Genomic DNA, 19,795 nt, shown 5'->3' with positions numbered 1-19,795 from the left:
TTGGGTGCCTGCGGGGCATAAGGTCTCTTCTGATTGGTTGATGTTTTCTTTTCCTTTACAAATGCCCAGTAGATACTAAGGGCCCCAGTCAGTGTCCTCTAGTGTCCTGGCCCTGAGGCTGACCAATGAGCTCTTACCAGGGATATATATATATATTCCTACTGAGAGACTGCCAGGTCTGAGAGGCACCAAGACGTGCCCAGCAGGGGCTGAAGTTACTTGAACCCTAAAGGGTTGGTCTTGATGGAAATGTGATTTTTCAGCCACACCTACTAGGTTATGTGCCTAGTTACACACATACATATACACACATAACCCACTAGGCACCAAATAGTTGGGTTCCCCTGGTAAGGGCTCATTGGTCAGCCTCAGTGCCAGGACACTAGGGGACACTGACTGGGGCCCATAGTATCTACTAGGGATACACAGAGTCCTGGATTCGGGTTGAATCCAGGCTTTTTTTTGAAGGATTCGGTTTCGTCCAAATCCACGGTCCTGGCCGAACCGAAAAGATAATTTCGCCATGCGGCATTTTTAAACTCCTTCCGATCCTAATTCGGCAGAATCCGTCAGGGTGGGTTTGGCCAAACCCAAAAAAGTGGGTTTGGTGCATCCCTAGTATCTACTGGCCATTTGTACAGGAAAATAAAACATCAGCCAATCAGAAGAGACCTAATGCCCCGCAGGCACCCAATACAGGCCCATTATGGGCCACAAAGTGAGCTCTGCTGAAAAAGTCAGTGACCCCCGCCCCCCCTTCAAACAACTCTCTCCTTAAATTCCCTCGGATGAGAATAAGAATAAAAGCCAGAGAGTACGTAATGCTACTGAGCAAGCAGGATTATCCGCTCCCAAACTAATGTGCTCATCCCCAGCAGGGACCCCCCCTATGTGACCCCCCCCCCGGCCCACAGCATGACATCACCCCCAAAAACTGCATTCCGACACATGTTCCCATCCAATTACTAGTGCCGGCCAAGAGCGCTTCCAGGAGCGCCGGCTGTTGCCTCAGAGCAGCTATAAATACCCGCGTGTGCGAGGGGCTATAAATACTGGGGCCCATAGAGGTCACGGGGATGATGTAATGCCCTTAGGTAAATAATGGCTTATTATTAGCTTATTATTGCCCGGCCCATCACTGATAGACTTGTTATAACAGACACAGCAAAGCTTGGGCTCAGCCATAACCTACACAGATACCGAGTTGCCTCTCCTCCTCCAGCAGAATCCTGCATTGTAATCTGTTTTTCCCATGGGGCTAGCCATATTCTTCATTTCCCAGGGTGCCACAGCCATGTGACCTGTGCTCTGATAAACTTCACTCACACTTTACTGCTGCGCTGCAAGTTGGAGTGATATCCCCCCCCCTCACCCCCAGCAGCCGATCAGCAGAACAATGGGAAGGGAGCAAGATAGCAGCTCCCAGTAGGTATCAGAATAGCACTCAATAGTAAGAAATCCAAGTCCAGCTTGGGACTCCTCCAGTTACATGGGAGTAGGAGAAACAATAGGTTAGCTGAAAGCAGTTCTAATGTGTAGCGCTGGCTGAAAGCTCAGACTCAGGCACACTTTACTGCTGCGCTGCAAGTTGGAGTGATATCCCCCCCCCCTCACCCCCAGCAGCCAATCAGCAGAACAATGGGAAGGGAGCAAGATGGCAGCTCCCAGTAGGTATCAGAATAGCACTCAATAGTAAGAAATCCAAGTCCGGCTTGGGACTCCTCCAGTTACATGGGAGTAGGAGAAACAATAGGTTAGCTGAAAGCAGTTCTAATGTGTAGCGCTGGCTGAAAGCTCAGACTCAGGCACACTTTACTGCTGCGCTGCAAGTTGGAGTGATATCCCCCCTCCCCCCAGCAGCCGATCAGCAGAACAATGGGGAGGGAGCAAGATAGCAGCTCCCAGTAGGTATCAGAATAGCACTCAATAGTAAGAAATCCAAGTCCAGCTTGGGACTCCTCCAGTTACATGGGAGTAGGAGAAACAATAGGTTAGCTGAAAGCAGTTCTAATGTGTAGCGCTGGCTGAAAGCTCAGACTCAGGCACACTTTACTGCTGCGCTGCAAGTTGGAGTGATATCCCCCCCCCCCCTCACCCCCAGCAGCCGATCAGCAGAACAATGGGAAGGGAGCAAGATGGCAGCTCCCAGTAGGTATCAGAATAGCACTCAATAGTAAGAAATCCAAGTCCGGCTTGGGACTCCTCCAGTTACATGGGAGTAGGAGAAACAATAGGTTAGCTGAAAGCAGTTCTAATGTGTAGCGCTGGCTGAAAGCTCAGACTCAATGCATTGTGGGATGTGACTGTACAAGACACACACAGAGCTCTCATTGGGGGTTTTAACAGGGACAAATGCCCCGGCACGGGCACAGCAGGACCAGGCCAGTTTAGGCACAGGGTACCAGACACAGAAAAACAAGGCAACGTTTTACCTTCTCTGAATCTCCAGTTCCTCCTGGGAGGGGCCATTCTGTACTTGAATAGGTATATGGGAGTTCTGCCGAGACAGTGTTGGACCTGGAAAGGAAAGGGACCCAATATTAATATAAACAGAACCACTCAGCAGAATAACAGTGATTGCCCACAATGCAGCCTGGTATTATAAACATTGAACATTTGGTCGCTCTGCGGACTACTATGAGTTTGGACAGAACCATGGGTGCCTAGTCACGGTGGGTTGGACCGCTATACACGCAAACATCTGTATAAAAACATACTAATACCCCTTGCTCCCCACCAACCCAGTACATAGCTGGAGCCATTTTAGCTGCCCATAAATTACACAAAAGGGTTTGCAGGGTCCCCCTGTCACTAGACAGCATTGGTACAGTCCATACTGTTGCATCAATTGGTCCCCGAAAATCCAGGAGCCCCCCCTCACCCCAGAGACACGGCCCATTTACAAAGCTGAAAGCAGACACAGTCAGAACCAGGACAAGGACGGGTCTGAGACGCCACAGGGTGCAACGGGGAACAAGGAGGAAACTCACCTAAAAACAACACTGCAAGTCAAGGGGGGAAAAGGAAAATACATGAGTCTTAAACCAGCAAAATCCTTACAGATTATATAATAAAGTACCCCCTGTTGTAAAATATAAGGATATACAGGTCGGAGTTCCATGACCTGTATAAAAGCACGTGGCTGGACGCGTGGAACTCCGACCTGTATATCCTTATATTTAACAACAGGGGGGTACTTTTTTTATTATAATATACAAGTTATACTGAGTCATGTGACAGAAATGACATCAATAAGGTGAGAACATCTTGTTACACCCCCTTGTGCCTCGTTTGCCCCTTTCTCCTTTTAGACTGTAAGCTCTGCTGGGCAGGGCCCTCTTTGCTCCCTGTATCCATCAGTTGTGTGTGTAAGTCCTATGTTTGATGTACATACCCGCCTATTGTACAGCGCTGCAGAATATGTATGCGTTATTACTGATACAGATACACACACACACACATTATATATATATATATATATATATATATATATATATATATATATATATATATATATATATATATATATATATATATATATATATATATATATATATATATAAACACATACATACGGGTTATGGGACCTGGATACTCGGGACCTGGGGTTTTCCGGATAAGGGATCTTTCCGTAATTTGGATCGCCGTAACTTAAGTCTGCTAAAAATCATTCAAATATTGAATAAACCCAATAGGGCTGTTCTGCCCCCAATAAGGGGTAATTATATCTTAGTTGGGATCAAGTACAGGTACTGTTTTATTATTACAGAGAAAAGGGAATCATTTAACCATGAAATAAACCCAATAGGGCTGTTCTACCCCCAATAAGGGGTAATTATATCTTAGTTGGGATCAAGTACAGGTACTGTTTTATTATTACAGAGAAAAGGGAATCATTTAACCATTAAATAAACCCAATAGGGCTGTTCTGCCCCCAATAAGGGGTAATTATATCTTAGTTGGGATCAAGTACAGGTACTGTTTTATTATTACAGAGAAAAGGGAATCATTTAACCATGAAATAAACCCAATAGGGCTGTTCTGCCCCCAATAAGGGGTAATTATATCTTAGTTGGGATCAAGTACAGGTACTGTTTTATTATTACAGAGAAAAGGGAATCATTTAACCATGAAATAAACCCAATAGGGCTGTTCTGCCCCAATAAGGGGTAATTATATCTTAGTTGGGATGAAGTACAGGTACTGTTTTATTACAGAGAAAAGGGAATTATTTGCTTATAATGGAGTCTATGGGAGATGACCTTTCCGTAATTCTGAACTTTCTGGATAACGGGTTTCCGGATAAGGGATCCCATACCTGTATATCGCTGGAGATTCCCACAATACAATAGTAATTACAATACCTAACTTCCTACACATTCTTGCTGCTTTGGGATTTAAAGTGCCAACTTACAGACGTCTGTAGGTAGGTAGAGAGGGTAAGGGGCTGTAGGCTGGATCGGCCCGTGACTGTACGACCTGTGGTTCTGTTTCTGGTAATAGTGCTTAGGCAAAGCTGTTACAGACCTACAGACTTGCCTCTCTGCTGCCCTCAAGTGGTGCATTAAGGAAACACAAGGTCCCAATAAGCTTTAAATTGAAGATATTGTAACTATAGGGCTGTGCAACCAATGAGCTCTTGGCCAGTAGCCACTGCCTGACTAACCTGCTATTTAATTCATTAGCCACGAGACTGACCAGGCACCGTGCCAGAAATGCAGTTGCTATGGGTGCGCCCCTTTCCAGAGATGCCAAAAGAAATTTGGGGCCCAATACAAGTTGTTTATATGGGGCCCCCCCGTGAACACAAATGCGCAGTATTGACATTTTTGCCCACGCCCCTTGGGTACACAAAATTGCAGGGATAAAAGGTTGAACTTGTTGGATGTATTTTTTCAGCTGCAACTACTATGATACAAACTCGCCGACAACTGTACTGATCCCAATATAAACAACTGTATAATAAGCAGCTCAAATAAATAATTAACGTGCTAATAATTCAGTGAGTTCATTGGGGGCAGTAGAATTTACCTTAAGATTTATAATTCATTGGGAGTCAGTGATGTTTGCCCCCACTCCCATCTAACTGCCCCGGACACAGGGGAATTTCAGTAGGTGTCTGGTTGCTATGGTCTTGTTGACCTTAGCAACCAGGCAGTGGTTTGAAGAGAAGAGAGTAGAATATGAATAGAAGAGGCAATGAACAGAAAGATAAGAAAGAATAAATGTAACAATTAAAGTCCAATTGCAAAGTTGCTAGGAATGGGATGTTTTATAACAAACTAAACGTTAAATGGAAGCTTTCACCCCCCCCCCCGACTGCTGCAGGGCAAGCCAACCGTAATGTGGCCCCTAGCTGCTCTCTAACTGACTGTCTGGAAATTGACAGCTAATTAAGTTCCCAGGAAAGTGTCTCAACTAACAGCCAGCGCCCAGCACCTCTCATGTTCCCCCCCCTTCAGCCCCCAGCCCCCAGCACGTGTAATGGCCTCACAGTCAATGTGCCGCCCCCTTTGTATTTACTTGCATTCCTAAGGCTTTCATTTTAGCTCTTATTTCCCATTAATTGATCTTACATAGCTGTCTGGGTGCTCTCACATCCGTATCACTCATGTATTATAGGGATAATGTACCCCCTACTGTAAATGATAAGGATATTAGCAGTCACTGAGGGGTTCTGTGCCCCCCATATAAAGGCACAAGGCACAAGGCTGAGTTATACAGGGAACTCTGAGTATCACTCATGTTTTATAAGGGATAATGTACCCCCTACTGTAAATGATAAGGATATTAGCAGTCACTGAGGGGTTCTGTGCCCATATAAAGGCACAAGGCACAAGGCTGAGTTATACAGGGAACTCTGAGTATCACTCATGTATTATAAGGGATAATGTACCCCCTACTGTAAATGATAAGGATATTAGCAGTCACTGAGGGGTTCTGTGCCCATATAAAGGCACAAGGCTGCAGGCTGAGTTATACATGACTGTATATTCTATATAATCACTGTAAGATGCTACAGAATATGTCGGCACTATATAATGGATAATAATATAAAGGCAGAATGAGTTTGCTCCTGGCACCAAGACAGTTGTACCTAAGTGATATTTATTGGGATCAGAAGCCAAACATAGAAAGGATAATACAAACACCAAACCACAAATGGATCAGTTTCCCATTCCTAGAGCTGCAGCCTCACTACATTGTGGGATCAGAACCAGAAACTCACCGGCCGCTGGAAACAGAAGTCCAAAAGAGATCTGTATTATAGGAACCTGAAGCGTCTGTCTCCCCATACGCTGAGAAATAACCAAAGGGAGTGCTAGCTCTGCAGCCTAGAGCATAGTTGTGTATATCTGCCCCAGGCACACAATCTAAGCAAGTCAAAGTCACGATTTTAACCGCTACTTGTTAATTAGTTGTAAGTCGTTACAAAGCCGATCACCAGAGGTTGGTTTACCCTTTAATAGCCAATTGCAAGCTGCGCTGTGAGAGGTACCTGGTCACTATTCAGTGGTTACGGATCAGCCCCGGGGCACCAGGTTGGCACTCACAGGCTGACTTAATACCCCGGCAACCAGTTGGCACTGCCCCATCCCATATGCAAAGCCTAAGCCAAAGTTAATTAGTTGCAAATCATTAAAGAGCCAATCAGCAGGCTGAATGTAGCACTTACAGGCAAATATATGGCCGGTATCCCGTTTATGGCAGCACAGGTACTTCCACATGCCATCGCCGCCGGGGTGCGGAGCCTCGGGGGGGCCCTCGGCGTGCAGAATAAGGACCATGGCGAGAGGGGGGTCTCTAAGCCAGACACAGCACGATACCCATTAACCAAGGAACAGAGCGACTCCGGAGCTTTCCCTGCTCACGTGCGGCTCTGGGGCTCGACTGTCGGCTGCGGGCAGTTAGCATTTCCTGAACATATTCAATTATTGATGCTTCTATATCCATAAGGCTGACAGCACTCGCAGCAACGGGAGTAAACAGAAAGCATGTGAGCGCATTAGCCGCCATTACTGCGCCGTATCGATTGGGTAACCTTCAGCCGAGGGACCGTGCCCTCCAGGCGCATCCATTAAGCACCAACATCCCAACTCATTGTCCTGCTGCATAAAGTACTGAGCTCATGAGAATCCCTCGCATAGAGCCGCTTGCTTCCTCTGTGCCGCCCCGATCAATCAGACCTTACTAAAAATATAGATTTATGGCCGACAGAACCAACTGCTGCATCAATGCTTTATGTGCCACTGTTAGAATATAGTCCTGGGCCGGCGCTGCCTGGGTCTGAGCTACTGAGCTTTGTATTTGTGCCCAAAAACAGCTATCTGTATAAACAGGCATACACTGTCCATTGTAAGCAGCAGTCCTGCCCTGCTTTATGGCTGAGATTCTAGCTATCTGTATAACAGAGCATTCTGTCACAGTGGCACAGATCCTATCTGATCCCCCCCATTGTAAGCAGCAGTCCTGCCCTGCTTTATGGCTGAGATTCTAGCTATCTGTATAACAGAGCATTCTGTCACAGTGGCACAGATCCTATCTGATCCCCCCATTGTAAGCAGCAGTCCTGCCCTGCTTTATGGCTGAGATTCTAGCTATCTGTATAACAGAGCATTCTGTCACAGTGGCACAGATCCTATCTGATCCCCCCATTGTAAGCAGCAGTCCTGCCCTGCTTTATGGCTGAGATTCTAGCTATCTGTAAACAGAGCATTCTGTCACAGTGGCACAGATCCTATCTGATCCCCCATTGTAAGCAGCAGTCCTGCCCTGCTTTATGGCTGAGATTCTAGCTATCTGTAAACAGAGCATTCTGTCACAGTGGCACAGATCCTATCTGCCCCCCCAATTTAAGCAGCAGTCCTGCCCTGCTTTATGGCTGAGATTCTAGCTATCTGTATAACAGAGCATTCTGTCACAGTGGCACAGATCCTATCTGATCCCCCCCATTGTAAGCAGCAGTCCTGCCCTGCTTTATGGCTGAGATTCTAGCTATCTGTATAACAGAGCATTCTGTCACAGTGCAAAACCAAAGGCAGGAGGCTGAGCCTGAAGGCCGGTTAGGGTGAGATATGGAGTGACTATCTCCTCCCTTAGATACACCCAAGAGCCCAGCTCAAAGTTAATTTAGGGAGATGTCTGGGATAAATATGTATCTGCTGCTCTAAGTATTCCTGCCACTATGGCTGAATGGCCGATATCTTTCCTACATCTGTAACCTTATTATGGGTTACGGCCAATCAAACACAGTGGGGTTAAATGAAAATAAGCTGCCAGCAACTCATATAGCTCCACCTGTTCTAAGGAACTTTCATTTTCTCTTCATGATTTCATCTGCCCATACACATTCAGATTTTAGGCTCAACAAATGTTGACGGATATCAGTCATACGTTTAAATGTAACGATCTAAAACTCACATTCAGCCTGAAACTGTAGGATAAAGCCCTAAATATAACCAATGGGAGGAGGTTCTGGGCATGAAATAGTTACAGGCACCAATGGTACCAAATTGACTCCCATTGTAGGGCCCCAAGGGTATCGGCAGATACACAATACTGCGCAGAGTTTATCCTTACCCAGACCCCTCTCCTGTTCATCTTATATTCTGACTCCCAGACTGCTGCCTTCGTTGCTAGGGTAAGTAATATAACTTTGCAAGGAAATACATAATAAAAGCCAGGATTTACTTGATGGGGCAATAGTAATTGCTTGTAGCTCTCTGGGATTGGGGCAGCGCAGTGACTTGTAGTTACACACAGGCCCCACTAGAGGGCAGCACAGGACACAGGAGAGTATGAGTGTAGGATCAGTAGCACATTGGGCTACAACTTGCTGAGATTCACTCACAATATGTTCCATTCATTTGTATGATTTGCACAAACAGCAGAATGAATACATAAGGAAGCTGCTCATAGCAGGGAGATCCAATCATAAACAGAAGCAGATACCCGCTGTTGCCTGCAAGCTGTTTGATTGGATGTTCTTACTGACGTATGGAAAGGCCGGCACTGGTACCTGCACCCCCAGCGTCTCTATTCTCCCGGGAATAGCAGCATAGGCAACATTTGGGGTGTTTAAATACCAAAAATTACCGAAAGATCTATCATATCTGAAATGCCATAAAAGCCTATTTATACACCCACGTGCGTTGCCATATTGCTTGCAGGTTTCTGGGCTTAGAAGGTTCATCATTAAGCCAGTTTTATGTATGTTATAGAATGTCCTATTACTAGTAACTTTTCAGTTGGTCTCCATTATTTATTGTTTATAGTTTTTGAATTATTTGCCTTCCTCTTCTACATCTTTCCAGCTTTCAAATGGGGGTCACTGACCCTGGCAGCCAAAAACTATTGCTCTGTAAGACTACAATTTTATCTGTGTTACTTTTTATTCTTATCTTTCTATTTAGACCCCCCCCCCCCCTATTCATTTTCCAGTCTCTCATTCAAAACACTGCCTGGTTGCTAAGGTAAACACGACCATAGCAACCAGTTAGCTGCTAAAACGCCTAACTGCAGAGCTGCTGAACAAAAAGCTAAATAACTGAAAAACCACAAATAAGAGAAACTGAAAACCAATTGCAAATTGTCTTGGATTATCACTGTCTACATCACAGTAATACAAACTCATATGTATCTGCTTGTATTTTGCTGCGTTGCTGTGATCAATGTATTTAGCAACCATGAATATAGTTAGAAGAAAAGAAACAAAGCAAATGAATGAATAAGCAGATAATAATAAGTGAATAAATGGGGAAGGGGAGCAGTTACACCTGAGCAGTACTTTCCCAGGACACCAGGGGGCGCTGTTACTGCAGTGAATGCTCCGGCTGCTGTACATCCCTGCGCTGGGAGCAATCACACCGTTTATTTTTTCCTTTTCATCTTGTCCTCAGATCCCCTCCCTATAGGAACTGCCGCCCATCCAACGCTCTACTCAAACGTGACAGGAAAGAATCAGAGCCCTGGGAGATTTCTGGCGGGAATGAGAGACAGGCGACTTACAGGCAGCTGAACTGCAACTCTCAGCATCCCACTACTACTATACAGAGAGGTTTATTTAGCTTAGGTTTATTAATCAGTTCTCACTGCAATTTAAAACGGATTATACCAAGTGGTAGGACTCCCCCATTATTCGGCTTTTGGAATTAACTGAAACCCAGCAGCCCCCCCCCCCCCCCCCCCGTGGCTTTCCTGCACCCACAGCAGCACCCTAATAACAGACTGCCCTGGCTGAAACCCCAACATGAAACATTCCCAGTCCTAACTCCTTACTGGAACAATAAAACATGGGCCATGGTTTTGGGTTCTGTGTGGCTGACCCAATAGGGGACCTGAAGAACTAGGTAGGGGTAGGGTCTAGGCAACATTGGGTGACCTGACCCGGGTGATTCTGGGGGCACAGCACCTTTGCATGTTCTAATTACAATAGATTCTTAATGGGCAAGCATTATGGCAGTTCCCACCCATGCAGATACAGATATCCATGCATCAGAGCAATACTGGATAAAACTGGGGGTCTAACTTGTCAATTTAATAAAGAGCAAACTCCGACTGGACTTGTTTAGGGGTATATTCAACCTTTAGTTAAACATGTTCATTTTTTCAGTCAAGAAAAAGCATCTCAAACATAAACAGCCTGACGCATTTCGTGCCAAAAATGGGCGCTTACTCTTAGGCTAACTGGTCAATGCCCAAAAGCTTGCACCCTAAGAAGAAGCGGGGTTTCCCAAGGGTTTATGAGATACCAAGTGGAACATTCATCATACAGCCAATAGAACCATTGGCAGAGGACTGTACTAACAGCCCAACCACAAGGAGGCGCTCTTGCATCTGTATTAAACAAGTGAGATACCAGGTTGGTTACTTTACACCTAAACAGAAGGGGCAGCAGAGTGTCAAAACCAGCTCCGGGCACGGGGACCCCACCCCAACGGGCACGGCACTGGGAGGCCAGAAAGCCATAAAATGAAATGAGGGGAAACCCAATGATAGGCAGCTCCTTACCGGATTCCTGGGAGTTCAGCACCTCTAAGGCATGCATCATGGCACTTGCAAACACATTGGCATCCTCCTTACTTCCGAAGTTGAGGCCGTAGACTTGCCGGGCATCTCGCCACTGGTGGAAGGTCTGGGTGGCTTGGTTATATTTCAGGCCTTTGGGGATGGCACAGTTTATCACCACCTGAAGCCACAAACACAAAACAATGTTATGGTGGAACCACTGGTAGATACATATATACATTGGATCTAGAATCCTCAGGGGCCCCTAGCTTGTAAAGAGCACACAGGGGCCCGGACTTGACTAACACAGGGGGCACCACACTCAGGCTGCATAACATTCATAGGTGCCCCACGTATGGGTGTGTACAGAACGTGGCCGGTAACTGGCGCGACTACACGGCCCTATCTGGGTTAATAGAATGACATGTTCTAGTCCGGATTAACGCAAAGAGATTAAAGCAGTCGGCCCAATGCCACACACATAAATACCCCCCATGGCCGGTTGCCTAATCCAGTTTCTATTTAAGAGCAGCTAGATGGATCCTGCATGGCCGTGCCAACCACGGATAAGTTCTAGGTTATACCTTATATGTTCTAGGTCAGTGCTGTCCAACTTCTGTGGCGCCAAAGGCCGGAATTTCTCTTGCATACATAGTGGAGGGCCGCTAACGGAAGCCAGCTTTGACCACTCCCCTTTTTTAAACCACACCCATGTTATCACAATGGTGGTAGTGCAGCAAAAACCTAAATGCTTGGTCCTCACTGCAGGGATATCAACCATCATTCATATGTGAAAGAATTATATTATGTCATATTAAGACACACCCTTAAATCTATATGGCTCCTCCTCCCCTGTGAATAGCACAGCAACCCCCAGCATATAATTACACACCTTAGGGACCATTTAATGGCTATTTCCAACTGCTAACAAACTCCCAGAACAAACCCCTGCCAGGTTCACCTCCCACAGGCAGCATAGGGCAGGCAGAGTATGGCACACACAGGCAGCATAGGGAAGGCAGAGTACTGCCTGTGTGTGCCATACTTTGCCTGCCCTACCCTGCCTGTGTGTGCCATACTCTGCCTGCCCTACCCTGCCTGTGTGTGCCATACTCTGCCTTCCCTACCCTGCCTGTGTGTGTGTGCCATACTCTGCCTGCCCTATGCTGCCTGTGTGTGTCATACTCTGCCTGCCCTATGCTGCCTGTGTGTGTCATATGCTGCCTGTGTGTGTCATATTATGCCTGCCCCTATGCTGCCTGTGTGTGCCATGCACTGTCTGCCCTATGCTGCCCGGGGCAATACATATGCCCCGGGTAAGAATCACTCAGTGTGCATATGGGCAGGTATATAGGGGCAATACATGTGCCCCGGGTGGGAATCACTCACTCAGTGTGCATATGGGGAGGTATATATATATACATAACACAATACATGTGCCCCGGGCTAGGAAGTTGGCAGTTGTAGGGCTGCAGTTGATGTGCAGCTAAAGAAAAGAAATCGGGCAGCTGCTGACAGTGGGGCAAACAGCCACGGGTGCCATTAACCTTGTGTTGGTATGAATACCGAGCCCTTATTATCGCCATGGGCAGACTCCATAGATACGAAGCGAGCACCTCCCGGCTAGGATATCGGCGCTTTCCCAGGTAAGTCGCTGGGCGGAGTGAGAAAGCGCTTAATTTGCAGCATAATTACTCGGTAAATAATGGCACACAATGAGCTGCTCTGGGCTCAATTTCTGCCTCTTTGTGGCTTCGCAGCGGGCAGGGTGGGGCACCCACTCCTTTTAAATCCCATAAACTGCTGGGAGTAACCACCCTCCATTACTGTCGCTAAAGGGAATGGGCACCAAGATGGCAATGGGCTGTAGTACAAATCCTATACCCGGGCCAGAGAGACACACACAAGCTACTGGCAGTGCCAGGCAGGCAGCCGCACAGCTTAATTCCATGTTGGCACACAGGGGGCAATGATTGCACAGATATTTCTGCCCATACATACAGCAATGCTTGGTCAGGCTGCTTCAGGGTGCAGTTTAAAGGGAAACTACACCCCCAGAATGAATACGTAACCGACAGACAGTTTATATTATATTAAGTGGCCTATTAAAGAATCTCCCCAAACTGGAATATATATATCAGTAAATATTGCCCTTTTACATCCTTTCCCTTGAGCCGCCATTTAGTGATGGGCTGTGTGCTCCCTCAGAGATCAGCTGACAGGAAGTGATACAGCTCTAACTGTAACAGGAAGTAGTGTGGGAGCAAAAGGCAGAACTCTGCCCATTCATTGGCTGATGGGGCCTAGCATGTATGTGTGCCTTGGCGTGTTTGTGTGCTCTGTGACTCCTATAATCCCAGGGGATGGCCCTTAGTACCTAAAATGGCAGTTTCCTATTTAGGATTACCCAATGGCACATACTGCTAAATAAGTATATTTATATGAAGCAGGGTTTTACATAGTAGCTGTTTATGCAATGTATAATAGAGACCTACATTGTTTGGGGGTATAGTTTTCCTTTAAAACCCTAGGAAACAAGATTTCACCATCAGCAAATGAGGGGTTCCCTTACTAAAAGGACAGTCAACTTTTGTTATTTCCTACCAAAAGGGGAGAAGAGAGTTGTTGGTGGGGGACATATTGTAGCAAAAAGAGCCTATAATATACAATGTCTAAATCAAACAACGGTGGCTATTAACCCCTTAGTGCCCCTGTTAGTACAGCAAAGTAACCCTCCTAGTAGCTTCCTGTTACCAATAGCACCGGGCCAGTCCCTGTAATGCCCCAATTACTATTAATGAAAGGGCCTCCCCCAAGCATCTGTGCATTCCATGTGGGACAGAGACCCTCCGTATCTGCCTGCGTCAGGCCTCATTAAGCTTCTGATTCTCTGCCAAGATGTGTACGATATTCTATATATACTGGGGATTACTCTGAGTGGCACTGGGTTTGTATTACATGTTATAGTTTGGATAGCCTTGAACTAGTAACACAAATACCATTGTGTGTTCCTGCTGAATTGTGCTTAGTACAGGGGAATCCCTATGTGTCATAGTTTTATGGTATCTCTCTGTACAGGCTATGAGCAAACTTAGGGGGCTGTTCCTGCTGAATTGTGCTTAGTACAGGGGAATCCCTATGTGTCATAGTTTTATGGTATCTCTCTGTACAGGCTATGAGCAAACTTAGGGGGCTGTTCCTGCTGAATTGTGCTTAGTACAGGGGAATCCCTATGTGCCATAGTTTTATGGTATCTCTGTACAGGCTATGAGCAAACTTAGGGGGCTGTTCCTGCTGAATTGTGCTTAGTACAGGGGAATCCCTATGTGCCATAGTTTTATGGTATATCTCTGTACAGGCTATGAGCAAACTTAGGGGGCTGTTCCTGCTGAATTGTGCTTAGTACAGGGGAATCCCTATGTGCCATAGTTTTATAGTATCCCTCTGTACAGGCTATGAGCAAACTTAGGGGGCTGTTCCTGCTGAATTGTACAGGGGAATTTTCCATCACCAGCGGTGGCCAAAGGTCTAAGTGCCAGACAACTAAAACAATTATTAATTAGGACTGACACCACCCCCTGAAATCAAAGGAGGCCCCTGAAAATGGGGGAAAAACTGGATTATATTCAAGAAGCCAAAGACAATATTTTTTCAAATTTTGACTGTAAAAATTGACAGTTTCATCTTTGAACTTAATCCGTTCCCAAACTGGTTTCCCTGCTGCCACATTACACACAGGGGGCATCTCTCTGCTGCCACACGGTTAATCTGAAGGCAGCCTTATTTATATAGAGATACATGATTAATTGTGAATTAAATCTGCCAAGACTCGTTCTGGGTCCTGTCCCATAAAAAAAAAAGTTAAACACTGATTAATCTCATGATATAATTATTATGCGCTGAGCTGGATGGAGACTCATTCATGCACCGTCTGTTTAATTAGAGACTTCAGAGCCTCCCAATGGGGAGAAATGCGCAGTCGCAGCAAAGTGCGTTACATGCTGATAATGCGAAACCAGTCACTTTGTGGGTCACATTTGGTCTGAGCCCCCAGGTTATAACATGGTTTTACTATCCCCCCCCTAACTGGCCTTCAGGCTGGGCCCCCTTAGCCCATAACAAGGTTACAGATATATAGAAACATTGGGGTAAAAGTCACCCCGCTATAGTTCCAGGGGTACCCAGGGCACAAATAAGCACTCACCCCAAAACCCCCCTAACTGGCCTTCAGGCTGGGCCCCCTTAGCCCATAACAAGGTTACAGATATATAGAAACATTGGGGTAACAGTCACCCTGCTATAGTTCCAGGGGTACCCAGGGCACAAATAAGCACTCACCCCAAATCCCCCCCTAACTGGCCTTCAGGCTGGGCCCCCTTAGCCCATAACAAGGTTACAGATATATAGAAACATTGGGGTAAAAGTCACCCCGCTATAGTTCCAGGGGTACCCAGGGCACAAATAAGCACTCACCCCAAAACCCCCCTAACTGGCCTTCAGGCTGGGCCCCCTTAGCCCATAACAAGGTTACAGATATATAGAAACATTGGGGTAACAGTCACCCTGCTATAGTTCCAGGGGTACCCAGGGCACAAATAAGCACTCACCCCAAATCCCCCCCTAACTGGCCTTCAGGCTGGGCCCCCTTAGCCCATAACAAGGTTACAGATATATAGAAACATTGGGGTAACAGTCACCCTGCTATAGTTCCAGGGGTACCCAGGGCACAAATAAGCACTCACCCCAAATCCCCCCCTAACTGGCCTTCAGGCTGGGCCCCCTTAGCCCATAACAAGGTTACAGATATATAGAAACATTGGGGTAACAGTCACCCCGCTATAGTTCCAGGGGTACCCAGGGCACAAATAAGCACTCACCCCAAATCCCCCCCTAACTGGCCTTCAGGCTGGGCCCCCTTAGCCCATAACAAGGTTACAGATATATAGAAACATTGGGGTAACAGTCACCCTGCTATAGTTCCAGGGGTACCCAGGGCACAAATAAGCACTCACCCCAAATCCCCCCCTAACTGGCCTTCAGGCTGGGCCCCCTTAGCCCATAACAAGGTTACAGATATATAGAAACATTGGGGTAACAGTCACCCCGCTATAGTTCCAGGGGTACCCAGGGCACAAATAAGCACTCACCCCAAATCCCCCCCTAACTGGCCTTCAGGCTGGGCCCCCTTAGCCCATAACAAGGTTACAGATATATAGAAACATTGGGGTAACAGTCACCCCGCTATAGTTCCAGGGGTACCCAGGGCACAAATAAGCACTCACCCCAAATCCCCCCTAACTGGCCTTCAGGCTGGGCCCCCTTAGCCCATAACAAGGTTACAGATATATAGAAACATTGGGGTAACTGTCACCCTGCTATAGTTCCAGGGGTACCCAGGGCACAAATAACCACTCACCCCAAATCCCCCCCTAACTGGCCTTCAGGCTGGGCCCCCTTAGCCAATGAAGTACCAATGCAGACGCTGCAGTGGGGCCCCTGACAGTTCCCACGCTGGCTGGGGGCCACAATACAGGGAATCAGTAATGCAACATTACATCATTGCTGCGCCCCAATGCAGCGCGGGAACAAGGTGGGGTGGGGGGGGGGTGAGTAATTGCTATGAAGTCACTCTGGGCACCTTACACACAAACGCCATTTTCCTCTCTATTTAACAAGCCGGTGCAAGTTACTGGGCGTGCCCGGGGATAAGCAGCACCCAGTGGGTGCACTGCTGCCGGCACAATAGCGACTCCTGCACGTACCTGGTGATCCTGAATCTTCCTGCCCACGACCCTGAACGTGTTATTCCCTGTGTGATGGTAAATATGAACTCTGCTGAATCCCGTCGAGCCGCCGGCCGGTACCCACTTCTTGTTGGCATCGTCGTAAACCATGACGGCCGCTCTGGCTTGGCAGATGCTCTGCTCACTGCAAGGAAAGATCACGTATTTAGTGCCAGCAGGAGTCGGTTACAGGGGTAGTTACCCTTTAAATTACATTTTAATGAGATGTAGACGTTGATATTCCGAGGTAATTTGCCATTGGTTATTTAGCTTTTCCTTCAGCAGCTCTCCAGTTTGGAATTTCAGTAGCTATCTGGTTGCTAGGGTCTTGTTTACCTTAGCAACCAGGCAGTGGGTTGAATGGAAGACTGGAATATGAATAGGAGAGGGTCTGAATAGCAAGATAAGTAGTAAAAAGTGACAATATTCCAATTGTAAGCTCACTGGGGCAGGGACTGATGGGCCCCCTCTCTGTACAGCGCCGCGGCATAGGTCAGTGCTACATAAATAAAGGATAAAACCCTATTTTTCACTGTAATCAAGAAACAGCTGAAGGGCCACAGGGTAAAGATGGCCGCCCAAGGTATGGTGTTATCCCCCGGGTGAGTACAGCAATGGAGAGGGAGTGTAGGACATAGTATTGGGCTTTTATTTCAGGGCCCGAGGCAACAACACTGACTGCGCAGTGTCTCTATAATACTGACAATTTCATATCCCATAATAGCTCCCTGGTGCATTTCCCTCCATATTGACTGCAGGCTCAACAGGCCAATAAATCACTGCGCCCGAAATAGTTTGTCTTTGCCCTACATAGGAACAAACACTGTATAACAGAGCATTCTGTCACACTGGCACAGATCCTATCTGATCCCCCCATTGTAAGCAGCAGTCCTGCCCTGCTTTATGGCTGAGATTCTAGCTATCTGTATAACAGAGCATTCTGTCACACTGGCACAGATCCTATCTGATCCCCCCCATTGTAAGCAGCAGTCCTGCCCTGCTTTATGGCTGAGATTCTAGCTATCTGTATAACAGAGCATTCTGTCACAGTGGCACAGATCCTATCTGATCCCCCCATTGTAAGCAGCAGTCCTGCCCTGCTTTATGGCTGAGATTCTAGCTATCTGTATAACAGAGCATTCTGTCACAGTGGCACAGATCCTATCTGATCCCCCCATTGTAAGCAGCAGTCCTGCCCTGCTTTATGGCTGAGATTCTAGCTATCTGTATAACAGAGCATTCTGTCACACTGGCACAGATCCTATCTGATCCCCCCATTGTAAGCAGCAGTCCTGCCCTGCTTTATGGCTGAGATTCTAGCTATCTGTATAACAGAGCATTCTGTCACAGTGGCACAGACCCTATCTGATCCCCCCATTGTAAGCAGCAGTCCTGCCCTGCTTTATGGCTGAGATTCTAGCTATCTGTATAACAGAGCATTCTGTCACACTGGCACAGATCCTATCTGATCCCCCCATTGTAAGCAGCAGTCCTGCCCTGCTTTATGGCTGAGATTCTAGCTATCTGTATAACAGAGCATTCTGTCACACTGGCACAGATCCTATCTGATCCCCCCATTGTAAGCAGCAGTCCTGCCCTGCTTTATGGCTGAGATTCTAGCTATCTGTATAACAGAGCATTCTGTCACAGTGGCACAGATCCTATCTGATCCCCATTGTAAGCAGCAGTCCTGCCCTGCTTTATGGCTGGGATTCTAGCTACCTGTATCTGTACATGCAGCTATAAGTATTAAGGAGAGTATCCCTTTAATTCCATTCACAATTTAGGATTAGAAATGCACCCAATTCATATCAATGCATTCAGTCACCACTAGAGGGCCCCCTACCTCACATCCTGACCAAATGTTATGAACGTTTGCCAACATGTTTAGACTATATATTTAGTGGAAGAGCAAATTTAACAGGAGTTCTATGTATAAACCTAGAGGGGGGGGGGGGGTGGCAGGAACTGAGAGGAGGCTGCATTAATATTAATTTCATCTTCTTGTTTTGGAAGGGAACAAAAACATCTGAACCAACCTGTAGGATTTGTGAGTCAGAAGCCTGTGTGTGGGGAGTGAGTGGGAGGCGCCCACATACTGTCAGCGCTCAATGTTGGCTATGTATAGCCCCAATACACCGCGCCAGCACCTTCATCTACAGGAGCCCACAGTGCAGCCACGGCCAAGGTTAAAGGGAAAGCAAACCCATAAACATTCTGCATAAGGAAAAGACATGTAGCTCTAAGCAGCTCCCCACAATCCCCACACTAAAACTGGTTATAAAGGTTGTGTGTAACTGTCACTGCCATGGAAAGCGCCATCTGTCCCTTAATGTTCCCTGCCCTGCTGATTCCGACTGTTGCACCAATGTAGCAGAAGTTGACTAGGAGAGGCAGAGAGGCAATAGAAATATTGCTGTCCCAAAATACAGCATTATCTGGTGTTATAGCTTCCAGAACTACCCGACCCCCCATCCCTCGTACAAGGTAATGTGTTCATAAAGGAAGTCACATGACCAGGACATTGGGGTCTCTGGGGGGCAGGCATATGATTAGTAACGTCCCACCGGTATCACTTTAAATGTGCAACTGACCCTCATAAGAGGAAAAGTGATAGAATCTGGGGGGGGGGGGCAAGTTGTTGGGCCTCCCCTGGCGATCCCCGTCACTTCCTACCCCAGCCGGGGGTTTCTCCGAGTGCCACACTACCATAGGTGGGTTTATTGGGAGAAGATCCGCTCATTTGGCAACCTCACCAAGCGAACATATCTTACCATGTATGGCCACCTTACCACCTTAAAGGTCCCCATACACGCGGAGATCAGCTCACTTGGCATTCTCGGGTAGGCGATATTGGGGGAAAAAACAATGCAATTATATTGGCGGCAAGGGGCAGTCGGTTCAGGGACCACATCAATAAGCCGATGCGGTTCCCAATCCGACTGGATTTTCTAACCTGGCCGATCGATATCTGGCCAATTTCAGGCCAGATATCGGTCAGGCAG

The 19,795-nt window shown here is 46.9% G+C and overlaps 1 protein-coding gene across 3 annotated transcripts in view; it reads right to left on the bottom strand.

Moving 5' to 3' along the window:
- Positions 1-19,795, bottom strand: part of enah (ENAH, actin regulator) — a 58,231-nt gene that overhangs the window by 15,743 nt on the left and 22,693 nt on the right. For all 3 annotated transcript variants that reach the window (XM_012962711.3, XM_012962712.3, NM_001126543.1), the window contains 3 exon segments: positions 16,770-16,935; positions 11,011-11,188; positions 2,433-2,517 (listed from right to left, as the gene is read on the bottom strand). In XM_012962711.3, coding sequence (XP_012818165.2) covers positions 2,433-2,517; positions 11,011-11,188; positions 16,770-16,935 — 429 coding nt within the window.

This window comes from Xenopus tropicalis, chromosome 5, assembly GCF_000004195.4.
Source record: "Xenopus tropicalis strain Nigerian chromosome 5, UCB_Xtro_10.0, whole genome shotgun sequence".
Classification (NCBI taxonomy): domain Eukaryota; kingdom Metazoa; phylum Chordata; class Amphibia; order Anura; family Pipidae; genus Xenopus; species Xenopus tropicalis.
The sequence above is the reverse complement of the archived record's forward strand: the minus strand, read 5'-3'. Positions and strand labels throughout refer to the sequence as shown.